This window comes from Athalia rosae, chromosome 1 (genome assembly GCF_917208135.1).
Source record: "Athalia rosae chromosome 1, iyAthRosa1.1, whole genome shotgun sequence".
NCBI classification, from domain to species: domain Eukaryota; kingdom Metazoa; phylum Arthropoda; class Insecta; order Hymenoptera; family Athaliidae; genus Athalia; species Athalia rosae.
The window spans coordinates 3091500-3106021 of record NC_064026.1 but is presented as its reverse complement, the minus strand read 5'-3'; the positions used below and the strand labels follow the sequence as shown (position 1 = coordinate 3106021).

General features: G+C 35.1%; 2 protein-coding genes across 7 annotated transcripts; one reads left to right on the top strand and one right to left on the bottom strand.

Annotated features, from left to right (window-relative positions):
• Window positions 1-332: 332 nt before the first annotated feature.
• On the top strand, window positions 333-12129 carry LOC105690826. 3 transcript variants are annotated; one of them, XM_048656371.1, is made up of 11 exons: window positions 333-599; window positions 1066-1124; window positions 1367-5954; window positions 6290-6716; window positions 6903-7869; window positions 8031-8264; window positions 9459-9680; window positions 9938-10120; window positions 10210-10427; window positions 10541-10696; window positions 10789-12129. In XM_048656371.1, exons 3-11 carry the CDS (start codon window positions 1507-1509, stop codon window positions 11005-11007), a joined length of 7074 nt encoding a protein of 2357 aa, XP_048512328.1. In that variant the 5' UTR covers window positions 333-599; window positions 1066-1124; window positions 1367-1506; the 3' UTR covers window positions 11008-12129. The 3 variants fall into 3 exon arrangements, with proteins under 3 accessions (XP_048512328.1, XP_048512329.1, XP_012264370.2); XM_048656372.1 differs by having other exon boundaries at window positions 1066-5954; XM_012408947.3 differs by having other exon boundaries at window positions 10541-10869.
• A 5-nt stretch (window positions 12130-12134) lies between these two features.
• LOC105690772 (transmembrane protein 230) lies at window positions 12135-14518 on the bottom strand. Of its 4 annotated transcripts, XM_048656448.1 has the most exons (5): window positions 14322-14518; window positions 13910-14028; window positions 12753-12871; window positions 12511-12633; window positions 12135-12376 (listed from the first exon to the last, which is right to left on the bottom strand). In XM_048656448.1, exons 2-5 carry the CDS (start codon window positions 13929-13931, stop codon window positions 12239-12241), a joined length of 402 nt encoding a protein of 133 aa, XP_048512405.1. In that variant the 5' UTR covers window positions 13932-14028; window positions 14322-14518; the 3' UTR covers window positions 12135-12238. The 4 variants fall into 4 exon arrangements, with proteins under 4 accessions (XP_048512405.1, XP_012264276.1, XP_012264275.1 ...); XM_012408853.3 differs by lacking the exon at window positions 13910-14028 and having other exon boundaries at window positions 14322-14465; XM_012408852.3 differs by lacking the exons at window positions 13910-14028; window positions 14322-14518 and adding an exon at window positions 12955-13779.
• Window positions 14519-14522: the final 4 nt, after the last annotated feature.

Sequence of the window (14522 nt, the reverse complement as noted above, 5' to 3'; positions counted from 1 at the left end):
TTCTTGGTCCCTGAGGAGAAAAAATTAAAGAAATTCATGACAGAGGACAGAACAACAATCCTATTTATCATTATATTGGCACATTTTTTAAAAATCGCACTCAATTGATTTCTCGTACATTATAAGCATATTATCTAATTGTAAACGCTCTACTTTGTACTCGAGTTACTGTTGTTTAGCGTGACAGGCCGTACTTCCCTGGTACCAGAGATTCTGGTTCTTCCCTAGGCTGCAGTCGCCAACTACTACTGCATTTGGTGGCAACATGCGAAACGATATTCGATCGATCATATCGAAATAATGCTTGAATATTTTCGCGGCGTACAGATCCTTTTTCGTTCTATCATTAACGACGTTTTCGCGAGGAATTTTTCTCCTACAAACTGAGTCCAAACGAAGAGACGATATTCGAGATTATTAGCCAGTTAATATTACTGAATCAATTGATTGAAGTGGCAGTGCATTTAGGACTTATTCTTTAAATAACGACTAGACTGAATAGGTAAACATTGAGTGTTGGAATTGATACACGTGGTGCACCTTGCAAGACGCTGTGGCCCAACTTTGCTGTTACGGGGTAGGAGAATTTTCGTTTTCTCGTAAGTACAGCAGACCTGTTTATACCTAAATATTTTAATTATCGATGTACAATTTGTAACACCGCCACATTCGCTTAATATTTCTTATTTGTCGCAATCTGTTGGATGAACTGATATTTACAGAAGTAAAGATCATACTGCCAATAAACACTGGATTGGTGCGCATTTGCGTATGTTATTCGCGATTGCTTACCGCTCACTCGGCTGTCTCCTTAATTGAGAAGATTTTAGTTTCTGCCTGATATTTTTGAGTTTGATAAGTGTTTTTTTTAGCACCGTTTTATGTAATTCACTCTAGCCATGTGTAGCTTGAGAATACTCTGTATTATTGATTATTTATCCAAACCTCTCAGAACCACTTTGCTATTCAGTCTCGTGAAACATGGACTGGACGAATGAATAATAATTTTCTGGTCTTCAAAAACTGAGATCAACTTATAACTTTGTAATCATTTTTATTTCACAGGGACGATACAAAATATGGCTTACAATTAATGGTGGATATACTTTGGCGGATCAATTCAGGTGAAGTATAAGCTAAACTAAACTTGTGTGCTTTGAAAGAAAATGTACCTCACATTACTGGAATACTCATTCCATAGCTATCACAAAACCAGATTTAAACAGATAAGGCAAATTTTTCAGTACACTTATAAAATGCATAAATGAAATAATTTCCAAATCAAGCCTATATTCAAAAATAAATCTTATTCCAGACTAATAAAAAATACTCTGTTATTACTCATGCATTTGCAATTTCTCCCCAGCTGTACCAAATTGATATCAGGGTTTGGTAAATGTCTGCTATCTTTGATGGCTGCAATTGATTAAAACTGGAGACAGTCTAAGGGCCTGGTCATCGAAAAATTTCTGGAAGCTATCATGGATTAAGCCTATATCGATAGCAATGGATGATAATACTGTTACTGAACAAAAAGATTCATTGTCAACTAGTAATCTAAGAGTTGATGTAGTGTCAAAAAATTTGAAACGACGGAAAAGAAGTGCTCTCATGAATAATAGAAGGAAACGAAAACCAAAAAAAGATGATAAATTAGAACCAGTGATAGCAAAAGACGATACTGGAAGTTCAATCTCAGGTGTACTATCGAAAACTGACATACATAATAAATCAATGCCAGAGATGAAACATTCTGAAAAAGTAATTTCATTTAAACGTCGTGAAAGCAGACCAATTGAGTCAAAAAAATTGGTGAAAATCGAAGCAACGGACACCGATAAATCTGAATTTGAAACTAAAGCCATAATTTCAGGACTGGAAACAAAAAAAAAGTCATTATCAGAGACACCAGTAAATCATATATACGAACTTCGAAGCAGTACAAGCAAGGAACTTCAACCATCTAAAGCAATAAATACAAACTATGACTCTGAGAGTAAAGATTTTGATATACACTCAGCAAGTAGTGCAAAATTTGATCCAGTCCCAGCAATAACAGAAGCTAATGCCGAATCGGAGTGGGATATTGAGAATAAACGAATGCAAGGGCACAGTGAGTCGAAGACTGCGGCGTTGAATAGCTGCCCTAGCTTGGTAATACGAATTTTAAATACAGTAATTGACATGAAAAATCATTCGAGGCAAAAATCTACAGAACCAATAGGAAAATGCACCAGTTCATCGAAAAGAAACCCACAAAGAAGGCACTCTGAGAGTGAATCTAAGTCATCTCTCAGCACTAAGACACCAACTGGTCCAATAGAGAAAACAAAAAAGTTGAAAGATCAACATGCATTTAAATTAACAACTGGGCGGCCAAAAACATTAGCAAGAACAAGATCGATCAAAGAGACTAGCAACCCTTTAAATAAGATTAGTTTGGACTTGTTGAAAGAAAGTTGGATGAGAACCATTGATGCTGTAGCATCAGGAATAATTGAGCCAAGTACCAAAAGATCATCTGAAACTAAAACCGCAAACAATTTGGAAATACCAGAAACAACCGAAATAAATAATAATCTCTCAGATAATGCTGATAATTTACCTTCAACAATTGAATCAAAAATTGATTCCCTATCAAAAACAACAAATCAGAAACATAAAAAAAAACGTTGTGGCAAACCAAAAGATCAAATTGAGAATTCAGCTATATTAGAGACGAATTGCAAACCTACTGGTCGAAAATCATCAAAATATCCAACAATATCGAATTCAAAAGTCAAAGATAGGACATCTGATAATAAAACCAGCCAAAATTCTATTTTTAGTTCAGCCGGAAGTCGTCATCTATTGCTCGACAAATCATACCAGCCAAAAGTTTTACTTCCTAATATAGCATATACTAACATCTTATCACCAAAACACAGAAAAATACTTTTCCATAAAAAAAAATCTCTGACAAACGCCAGTTTGGAAACCCGATCATATTTATCATTTGATAGTGATACTGAACAAACAACATTCAATCTGACAACATCCTCAGAACATCAGAATCTACATAGGACTCCAGAGATAATTTCCACTCCCAAGCTGGAAAAGCACAAATATCCAACATTCAAAACTGAACTCTTGTATAAAAAAACTGATGCCGGAGGCTTGACAGAATCAAATGTTTCATGCTCAGAAACGAAGCCTAAAAAGCAATCACTGACCAAAATAGGATTACTAAAACATACAGAGCTTCTATGTGGATCAAAAACCAACAGCAGTATGAGTGAAACGGATGGTATATCTTCAATGAACAAAGAAGCCGTAGGGAATAAACTAGTAGCTGGTCCTCTGATCACTGAATTATCTTTAGAAAAGAGCAGATTAACTGAAAATAGTAATGTTTCATTAAAGTCAGTGCATCCTGTACTGCTACGACCACAGCCTAGTTCAATAAAACCCGAATTTGAAAGAGTGAAGCCGAAATCACCTCCACATGCGATTCTGCACATTCGACAAAGACTTCAAAAGCTTAAATGCGAATCTGAAAACGAGACTCCTCGATCCACAAAATACGGCGATGTTTCAATTGCAGAACCGGTGTCTGCAACAAATAGGCATACTATTCGACGTGATACCTCATCTTCAAATGTTACAGATCTTAGCACTTCTCTTATGGCAAGTGATTGCCACATCAGTTTTGAACAATCGCAAAATATTGGTGATTTTGGGTCAACTAATAGTGTTCATAAAATAAGAGTTTTACGTAAGACCGCCTCCAAAAGTGAGAACTCTGCATCATGTTCTTCAGCAAAATTTGGAAAGCTATGGCAAACTGCCAGAGCCCCTTCGACATGGGCCAGAAAAAAAAACACCGCCAAGAGTGAAAAACCGTCTGTACCTGTATCCATATCTGTTGATAATTGTGGTAACAGTTTGTCTACAATTTATAGAGAATTAGATGAATTTATCCACATCAAAAAAAAAGACCCTAAAAACTCAGAAACCGAATCTCAAACAAAGTCAAATTTAGGTAAATACCAAGCACCTCTACATCTTGAGAACTCGTCATGTTCTCTTGGCCTCAGAACTACACATCTCAAACACGAACCTTTAATAGCACACCGAGTCACCAGTAATCAGATGAATCTAAATAATCCTGATCTACCTTTGTCAGCAACGACTCTGGAACATAATAATAATGCACCTACCACCCAAACTTCGTCTCAATGTAAAATACAACAGTCACTAGATCGAGGGCGAAACCTCCCAAAAATCATCAGCATTGATGTTTTTCCCAAAGGTACAATACCACTGTCTATAAAGGGTTGTACAGCGAGCAAACCATTCATAGATGCAACTGATACTGAGAAAAAGATACACTGTTTGGAGAATGTGAGCAAGATCAGCAGGTATGAAAATATAACACTAGAAACAAATCAGAGCCAAAGCACGAATGAATTACTACATGACATCGATGACTCTAATGAAATTTCAACACATGCATCGGATGTTGAAATAATTGATGATTGGCATAGTATTGGCAATAGTGCAATGGATGGTTTCACAAAACAAGACACACAAATTTCTCCATTTACCCATGAAAATGAACAATCTGCCAAAGTAACACAAGCTGAGGCTACACACCAAAATCCTACTGTTTCCCCACATCAATTTGATTCTAAAAACTTTTGGAAAATCTGTCCTGAATTGGTAACATTTTATAATAATGATGTCATTAACAATAATGATGAAGGTAGATCCCCTAATTCGGATGCATTTGAAGTTAGTGGTGATAATAATTACGCTTCTATGGGTTACACCGCCAGGGAAAATAAACTCAATTTTCAAGATGAGGACCTACAATCAAATGTTGACACACACTCTAAAGAATACGAAAAACAGCCTACAAGGTTTAATGATATGGTTTTTGTGAATGATGATCACCACGAAATAGATCAGCAAATATCAGAACATACATTTACCAAACCAATTACATCGAAAACTTCTGTAAAATCAGATTTGACCATAGCCAACGTAAAAAAATTCACCGATAGTATGACCGACAATGACAAGCCTAACTTAAACTGGTTTGTTGAAACGCATCAATATATTTCATCACCTAGTACTAGTAAAAAACATATCAAACCAGTTGAAACAATTCCTAGTTCTGCCAGCCAACTGGTAGAATCTACTACAGATCATCAGATGGAAAATCTCCAAAATCAGTACAAGCAGCGCAAGCGAAAATGGTTATCAGACGACGGAAGGAACAAAAATTCGGATCGTAGCAAACAAACAAGATTGATACTCAATAGAAATAGTTGGAATATTAATCAAGAAGATTCCGAAAATGTTAGCAAGTCTCAAAAACCAATCTCAGTTGATTGTGTAGCTCGTAACAACTTGGAAAATGTAACCGTTGCAACTACAAAGTTATCTGATGAATGTAATGTGATAAAAAGTCAAAGTAATCAAACACAATGTGAATATCAATCCCTCTATGAGTCAGACCAAAAAAGTAGCTGTTACAATAAAACAAATAAGAAAGCTAGGATTGACATTTCAACTAGAACTTCCGCAGACTTGATTGTCAATGTAGAATCCAGTTATTCTAAAGAAGATCTCGGGAATAATAATGTTGTGCAAGTTGAACCTTCAATTAAATCTTCCCCCATAAAAACTCGGCAGTCCGGTTGTAACACCAGAATAGACAAGAATGGAAACTCAACGTCATCAAGCTCGTTACAATCTTCATCATCCTCGAAGACCACTTCTACGAACATTAGTCCCACTGGATCTACCAAATCATCAAAGTCAGAAACAAAAACATCTAATGTTGAGAAAATGATGATTGATGGAACTGAACCCAAAAATGCAGATAAACAAGAAGACGAAGAATTGAACTATGAGTACAGCGATGATGATTATATTTCTATATTTGCAGATTCTATTCTAACAGGCTTGTAAGTTATACAAATCAACCGTATTTATATGTTTCATAAAAAATGATCCTAATCGTCCTCATCTCTTCCACTATTTTTCATTCAAAGCATGTCGTTTGCATACAGTAATCTTTAGATTCCCAGTATTTTGTAAATTTGAACATTACTGCTTTTGTCGCTAACTGCCCCTCAAATGTCTCCCAAGGTTTAATGGATATGTGCAATTCATCAGACGTTCATCTTCTTCAATTCATCTTCTGGCGATCTAGGGATTGATACTAAATATAAACTGCTCAGTTTTTCTGAAATCCTGCTTCATGGTAATACAATTCATACATATTTGGCTTTGCTTTCAGGGATCAAAGTCCAACGTATACGGATGATGTTGCGATGTCACCGTGTGTACCAAATTCGGAATCCAACAGTAAATTTAGGGAAATGACTGACTTTGGTGCTTACGTTCAGAAAAATGTAGAAGAATGCAATGAGGCTTACAAATTCTACACACAAAAATCTGCAAATGTAAATAATCAGAAAAATGCTGATAACTTTCCATGGCACGGAACTTCCATTCCAGAAGCAAACATTGTGCCATTACCTATGAATCCACTAGGACAAAATTGTCCTAAATTGGAGAGAATTAATTTAAAAACTCGACTTGGTTTGAGCCAAGGTGCACCAGGTGCATTCTCTAAGCGTGCTATGAATGTGTTGAGTGGGCAATGCTTTGCCAGGCTAAAACGAGGTTCGTGCACGAGGAAAAATTGTCATTGGAATCATTCCGTAAGTAGCTACTTACACATTTGAAAAATAACTCGAATTATATTATTTACGTTATGTCAATAATGTGCTAATATACGTCAATTAATGTGCACTAGTGTATTGAAAATCTTTGTATTTATAAGAAAAATTTTAATGGATCTTCATGGACGTAGCACTCAATGGAAAATTTCGCATTTTTATGTTTAGCTGAATCGGGAGCTGCAAAATCTTGAATATGAGAGTCCAGAGATGATTCATGAAGTCATCAAATTAGCAATTGTCAAAGGCCTCAACTTCTTCGTACAATGTGCGTATGCTAGATTGACAGTAAAAATGAACTATGACAATGTCATCAGATTATTCTCTAGCGTGTACAAAGCCGGTATGTTGAACACAGAGATGATGAAAAGTACATTACTTACACTAACTACGATTGACATACCTCTACCAGCCATTGTGTCTGCACTGGCGAATTTGCTTAGTGAAAATGATAGTCACTCAGCCGAGTCTATATTAATTTTTGTTGGAGAGAGAATTTCGTCAGGAGTTTATTGGAACACGGTTCGTGATTTGCTTATTAAAATAAAACCACCAGATATGAGCATAGACATTGTCATAAGTGAATGTGTCAGCCTCCACGAGAACAAAGCACACATGAGAGATGTGCACGATAACTTCTATAAAAGACTTACAATGGAGCAGCTAACAAGTATGAATGTTAATCTTAGAAAAAGGTTCAATTACTTGCTGTTAGATAACGATCTAATTTATCCACGGGTGAGTTCCGGCCGATTATTGAAAAGTCCAGCTTTGGATAATACAGAAAGTAAATATGTAACGGTAAACACTAATATAAAAAAAACGGAAATACCTACTATTTCGTCCCCTGACGCTACGCAATATTTCGATGACATGCTTCCAATTCCTTATCACGATCTACAACTAAGTCAAACATGCCAGAAAACTAGCTTACAAAAGCAGTTAATGAAGCAACCTATGATGATAAACCAAGGTAGTAGCAGGAGCGGAAGGGACAGCTACACTAGTTCTGTTCACCATGGAGGAGCTACTAACTCACAATATAATCCAATGAATAATCAAAAGTCGTCAAACCTGAATGTACAATCTGACACGACAGAGGTACCAATCACTTCCTGGAAACTGCATGAAATAGGTAAGCATCTCATTTATTGGAATCTGTATCAATTTTTAGATGCTATAGGTAATTCTTCAGAGGTGTTTATTTTGCTCAGCTTGTGCACATTATCTATTGAAATAGTTACACTTTATGTCGTTCTGTCATATTCCGTAAATAATTGAATCTTCACATTGTAGAAGGCCTGTGCGCACCCCATTCCAGCCATAGCAGAGAACGTCATTGGAAGTTTTACCTTGACATGAAGATTTTGACAGAAGCTCTGAAACGTGAAGAATATGAGCATGTCTTGAAGACCCTAAACGAATACTCGGATACAGAGAGATCATTATTTACAACAAGCTGCTTTAAGATGTTACATCAAACCGTATTGGCATCAGCGCGTCATGTGAGAAACATGATAAAATTATCAGGTAATAAGTATTTTCGAGATTGAATTTCGAGAACGATTATTCATTCTTCAAAAATACTGTATCTGCCATCATTTTATCGTATCGACAGTTTTTGTTTCTACGGCAATCAAAGTATCGTGTTTATTTGTCAGAATAATTATTATCTATAGACAAATTGAAAACTACTAATTGAACTAGTAGAGTACTGTCGAACAAGATATGATATTGTTGCTGTTTAAACTCTGATACATCATAGCTATAAATAATCTAAGCTTTTCACTTAGTATGGTCGAAGACTAGTGAAAGTAATATAAATATAAAACAACGAATAAATCTATTCCGTTGAAGTTTATTCAAAAAGATGTGGATATGTAATATTATCACATCAGGACAGGGTGATTTTTGATATCTCAAGATTTCAAATAATCGGGTCACCTTTTCATCAACGCATAAAACTGTGACAGTGATAATTTTATCTAAAACTCCTTATACCAACAACATTTAGAGAATAATTAATCCATCATAATTCAACAAGGCGCTTAATCTATTATATGAATTACATGTCATATATATGGTATTCTGAATGTCTATTATGCCTGACCATCATGATTCTACTAAGATGACGCCAAATCATGTTTATGGCTTGGGTTATTAGTACATCCAAATTACTTCTGTCGATTAAATATTTAATTACTTATTAAACGGGACAATCGATTGATTACGAGTTTCTGTTAAAATGATTTAAAAAAATTCGTAATCCCATCAATTTTATGCACGTTTTCAATGAGATTTCATAATGTTATTTGTAGACATTTGATATATATATATGTTATATCACCACACTCCAAATGAGTGCATTAAGTTTCTTTGCCAAAATAAGCGTGTAACGTTTGGTATGCAAAGAATCTGATCTTTGCGCAATTTTTTGTAATTGTTGAGTTGGAGACGAACTGGGCAACAATTTTTGTGTTGATGATAATTAGGGATAATCAGCGATAACTTACTGACAGTACAGGTTTACTTAGCTGAGTTATATGCATCTTAAAGTCATAAAAATTTAAATATATGTATATTGTGTTAGATAAAGTTCTCAAAAACTTGAGTCACCAATGGTCAATGATATGTAAGATTTATACCATAAATAAAACGTATATATTCAATAAAATCTTGGTGTTTGTTTTATTTGCTTAACATTTTGATTTTTGGGCCTTTCAGTCCGGATGGGGGTTCAAATATCTCTGAGTGAAACATTGATCTCTTTGGGATTATACACGATGATCGAGTTGTGCGATGCCAATGCATGGATACTTGCATATAGCTTATTGAAGTCCATGCAATGCATTGGCTTTCAAGAAAATACTGCTACAATTGTTCTGCTCCTTGCAGAAATTTATATAGCTAACAGACGTCCATTGAAGGCATTCGACATATTGAAACGTGAGTTAGTCCACGTTTTATGAGATTAGATTTCACTTGTCTTTATTTTCTCACTGTATAGCTATCAGTGATATTTTCTGTAGCAAGAAGTTACTAGTGATGAAAACAAAATTAATTTTTACACAAATTACTTGACAATATGATCTAAATCTGCAAGTATATTTTTATTCAACAGTTTTGGTAGCTAACTATTTCAGGTGAAATTGATGTATTTTTCGAGCACTTGCATTCCTCAAGTCATGATAATTGTGTTACAGAAAACAACATGTTTTACACAAAACCTGATAAATGGCGTGTTAGTAGCAATCCAAACGACGACCTTCATAGAACGGTGATTATCGAACTATTGTTGGATTTACTTTGCCAAGAATTTATCGAATGGGCGTTTTATCTATTCACATATCTTCTTAGGGAGCAGACACACATATATCATCCCATAGGTGAGCGATCGCAAAATACTGATTCAATGACACTTCAACAGAAAAAATTCCTGTAGAATTTAAGATTCATGAATTCTTTATAATTTTAGATCTTACCGCACGCATAGATAAACTTGTGTTGGGTATTCTAAGAACTCAACCCGATGATGTAGTCATTGAAGTCGGAAGATTGATTCTTGATAATATGTTCACGCTCAAGAGTTCTGTATTCCGCTCTCTTGTCATAAATATTTGTCGAAAAGATGAACGACTCTCTAGACAACTATACTACTATAGTAGCTGGCTTGGAGTATATCCAATACTACAGGTAAACCTTGACTTTACTTTTTTTTGTATGTTTTGATGTACACTAATAGTGACACTTGATACAATAACTGGTAAGTGTCTCACAATTAATGCAATCAATAATTTCATTACTAGTTGGAAATGCCTTTACATATATTAATCAAGACACATTGGACTAAAGAAGAGATGTATCTGGTCATGACAGACTTCCTAGAGAAACTCTCAATGAACATCGGTCCCACTGTTCAACGATTATGTTCTAATCATTTTTCAATCTATTTGGTGTTCGAGGTAAGTTAAAGTAGTAGCATTTAGTCCAGTTGCAAGTAACTTTTTAATTTAAATTGTAACAAGTTGATAAATATATACTTATCTTGTATCAGCTCGAACCATTCAAAAGGCGGCTGTTTGACGAGGATGATCAAATCTGCAATATAGATGAACTGAAATCTAGTAAGGAACTTATGAAAATTGTACTTCAAGAACAATTTAACCCTTCTATAAGAACAGTTGTTGCTGAAAGTGAAAGGATTGTTAAATTGCTAAGTAGCAGCATTGTCAATTACTTGAAATCGGTACACTTGCATAACGCTCAAGGCTAAAATTAAATATGAATAATAATAGTTCATGGGATTGTGTTTAGTAGTCCATGTGAAACTGAACTATCATCCTGCTGGACGTTGAATGAAAATTTTATTTGATAGACTTTTACCCGATAATTAGATGCCAGTAGATCGTTGAAGAATATTTGTTTTATTTAGCCTATAAGGAAAAATATTAGCAAATTTAGTTTTACAGTGAACGTTTTTTTATAGGATATATTCAAATGTCGACTATTGAACATCATTTGTGCGATCTCATATTCCTCATTTTATATTGTTTTTCTCCTCAATCATAGTAGTGCTGAATTCTAAACGCCATCAATAGATATGATAGAATGATAATCAAATTGAAAACTCTATAACATTATCAATTTTCTGGCGAAATATCACTGAGCCTTTCGTTTTTTTATCTTCCTTCACTGACTGTATCTCTCCCAGATTTCATCATACATCTCAACCGCAATCACAGGCATAGAATCCATCTACAAAATCTCAAAATGAAAAACAAAATAAAAAAACAAAATTGGAGACATTTCTATGTATAGTACTAAAATGCAAGGAATCAGATCCCAAATACTTACATTTTTATATTCTACAGTTTAATCATTTTATTTTATGAACGTCACATTAACTCAAAATATTAAATACTGACAGCGAATGTTGATGAGAGTGAAATCATGTTCACAAAGATCATAAATGCGCATATTTAAATACGCCTCATTCGGTCCCAGAATTTTAAACAATTGTATTATTATCATTGTTAACTGCACTAAATTTTTTTCTTGCGTTTTACGTACAAACCAATCTTATAACCAATGAGACTGAACTTCAGCTTCCACTTAGCAAACCGCCAAATACAATTAGTGACTATTATTTTAAATACACTAGCAAACAAGTAAGAATCTCAAATCACATGCAGGTGCCATGAGAAGTTTATAAAAACCAGTTAAAATTGTGAGTGAAATGCTTTGCCGTATTTTATCAAGAGACTGCAGGAGATTAGATGTCACGGCTTATACTCTGTGTACTAAAATAGTTCAGTACAAAAGTCTGACACATTGTTCAGTCGTTTTTTCTCAATTTCTCAATGTACACGTAGGCAATAAATGAAATCTAGAATACCTCAATTCTATTAATATATGATTCCAATGTGTATATTATTTGTTTCGCACTATCCATGTAGAATAGTAAAAAGCACATTTTGGTATATTACGCTATGTACAAAAATTTGCTAATCAAACTCTGGTATGTCGTCAAAAGAGTAGCCTGGTACTTTCCGGTGGGCAAGAATCGCTACTCTAACGTGGTAGGCCCCAGGGATAAACATCAGAATACCCAGAATTATCACTGGCCACATGCGATCTGCGTACTGCAATAATTAAAATAACATTGCTAATTTTCAGTCAAATGCTCATCTTAAATTACCATAATTGAATTAGCTATTCCTCTATCTTTCTGCAACAACACGTTTCATAAGAAAATGCCATTCAAGTCCTCTCTCACCTTAGAATCAATGTGTCCACTTATTATTAGGCTGCCTACAATAAGCATAACAGTTCCTCCGATGAACAGTAGTGCTGCCAAAGTAATTGCCTTCCATGGAATTTTTACAGGTGGACTTAAAAACTGGGAAATTGAATAATATATTATCCATAGACTTTTTACAACAGAGGTACTTCAAATGAAACATATAATTGGAACATTTCGGCATCTAGATTAGGAAAATAAATAGTGGAAAGACATACTTGTGCATCTACGAAACCATTATCGGTTTCGGTGAGTTGTGTGTAATCCACGTTGTCAAATTGTCTTTCCCCTCTCCCTTTTCTTCGAAACATACTCTGCAGTCTGTCAACAATATAGCCTGAAAGAAAGATTCACTAATCGTGACAGATGTATGTACGTACATTAATTATGTCTAAAATTCACAAGTATCAGCCCACTTACGTACTTTGTCATGAAATTCTACTACTGAAACGTAATATCAATTGTGATATTAGGACTTGAATGAGTTTATTAGCCTTTTTGCGTATTGAGTTTTAATCATTTCCACTGACAATGAAAGAAACAACGATTTGCACGTGCACAATTGAGAAAGAAAACAGTAAACATACCAAGGATAGGTTGGGTCTAAGTTTGTATGTGTCATACGTCAGAAGTATGTCAGGTGACTGCGCACTGTGGGTGGCCATGATGTAAACAACTACTTAATTCAAAACAAAAATAAAAATCTCATACGCAGCCGAATTTTGATAGTTGAATACACGTAGTATTGTTACGTAAGTAGAATATTCATACAAAAAATAATTCTAATGAATTTTCGGTGATCATTCATTGAGTCCGATGCTCTTAATGAAGTAAACTTAATTTTAGCATGTTCTTGACCCAAAGTGCGACAGCATGTCTGATTCTAACAGCGGGACTTTGAATCCACCACAATTTTTACACTTCTAAAATTCCTCACCTACCTCAGCAACTGTTAACCACAGTAAATTAATAGCCCGTTCAAGTGAATTTCAATTATTGATAAATGTCTATAGGTCATTTAGAATTGAATACAATATTTTTTGCTACATTATCCTTACAATAGCGCCGAATAATAGACAACCAGTCGTACCGCAATACTTACTCCTGAGCGCACGCGCTTTTTCGCGCTCACAATCAGATATTTTTTCGCGGACTTGAACATTAATTAAAAAATGAAAGCAGCAACAAAACATATATGATCTACAGACACTCATTAAGATAGCAGGGTATGAAATGAATAAAAATTAATATTTTCGACAGCCTGGGGACAATGAAATCATCAACAGTTATGTATAAAGTGGAGGGATGAGAAAATTACAACAGCGAATAACAAAAGATAAATACAAAAAACGAAAACAAAAAAAGGATCAGTTACCTGTACGCAACCACCTCCACATTCTGCTTGTGGAAAATGGAGCCAAGTCAGTCCGTGGGGCTCCGTCGTTACATGGAGGATAGGTTACATTGAGAGATGGGCCAATGGATTCTGAAATTCTGGTTTTATTTCACGACTCATTGTCAGTATAGTTTAATTAATGGTTCATCAATGCTTCGTTCTCACTATAATAAAACAGCGATTCATATAACCGACACATCATATCAACGCATACGTATGTGACAACCAATAGTGAATCGAAAGGGAATTTGAATTGTTTTCTCAGCCTTTTTCCGACCATTTCTCGAGTTGAACCCATTTCTGGTTTCAACGTTATTCGATACGCCGTAAAATTATAGACGAAAATAGGTGTGACGTGTGTTTTTGTGAATTATAATCATTTGTTACTCACGTATTGAAAATCAGGCAACTCGGGCTCTCCTCCAGGAAAACATCATCCTTCCGTTAAGGTTGAAGGGTGAAGTTGAAGGTGGATACCTCGGATCGTAGGATAATATATAGTTAGGTGTATAAAATAGGAACTATACAACTAACTGCGTATACGATTTCGCTCTGGACGTGGAGGAACAACTCTATACGCGGGTAGGCGAGG

What these genes read in the sequence shown, in the direction of transcription:
- LOC105690826 (XM_048656371.1), top strand. Translation starts at nt 1,507, where the DNA reads ATGGATGATAATACTGTTACTGAACAAAAAGATTCATTGTCAACTAGT. An exon ending in AAACATGATAAAATTATCAG is followed by an intron (nt 8,265 to 9,458) that starts GTAATAAGTATT and finishes TGGGCCTTTCAG; the next exon opens with TCCGGATGGGGGTTCAAATA. An exon ending in ACACATATATCATCCCATAG is followed by an intron (nt 10,121 to 10,209) that starts GTGAGCGATCGC and finishes TTATAATTTTAG; the next exon opens with ATCTTACCGCACGCATAGAT.
- LOC105690772 (XM_048656448.1), bottom strand. Translation starts at nt 13,931, where the DNA reads ATGTGGAGGTGGTTGCGTACAG. An exon ending in GTGGAGGTGGTTGCGTACAG is followed by an intron (nt 12,872 to 13,909) that starts GTAACTGATCCT and finishes TCTTTCTTTCAG; the next exon opens with GCTATATTGTTGACAGACTG. An exon ending in ATGGTTTCGTAGATGCACAA is followed by an intron (nt 12,634 to 12,752) that starts GTATGTCTTTCC and finishes TCAATTTCCCAG; the next exon opens with TTTTTAAGTCCACCTGTAAA.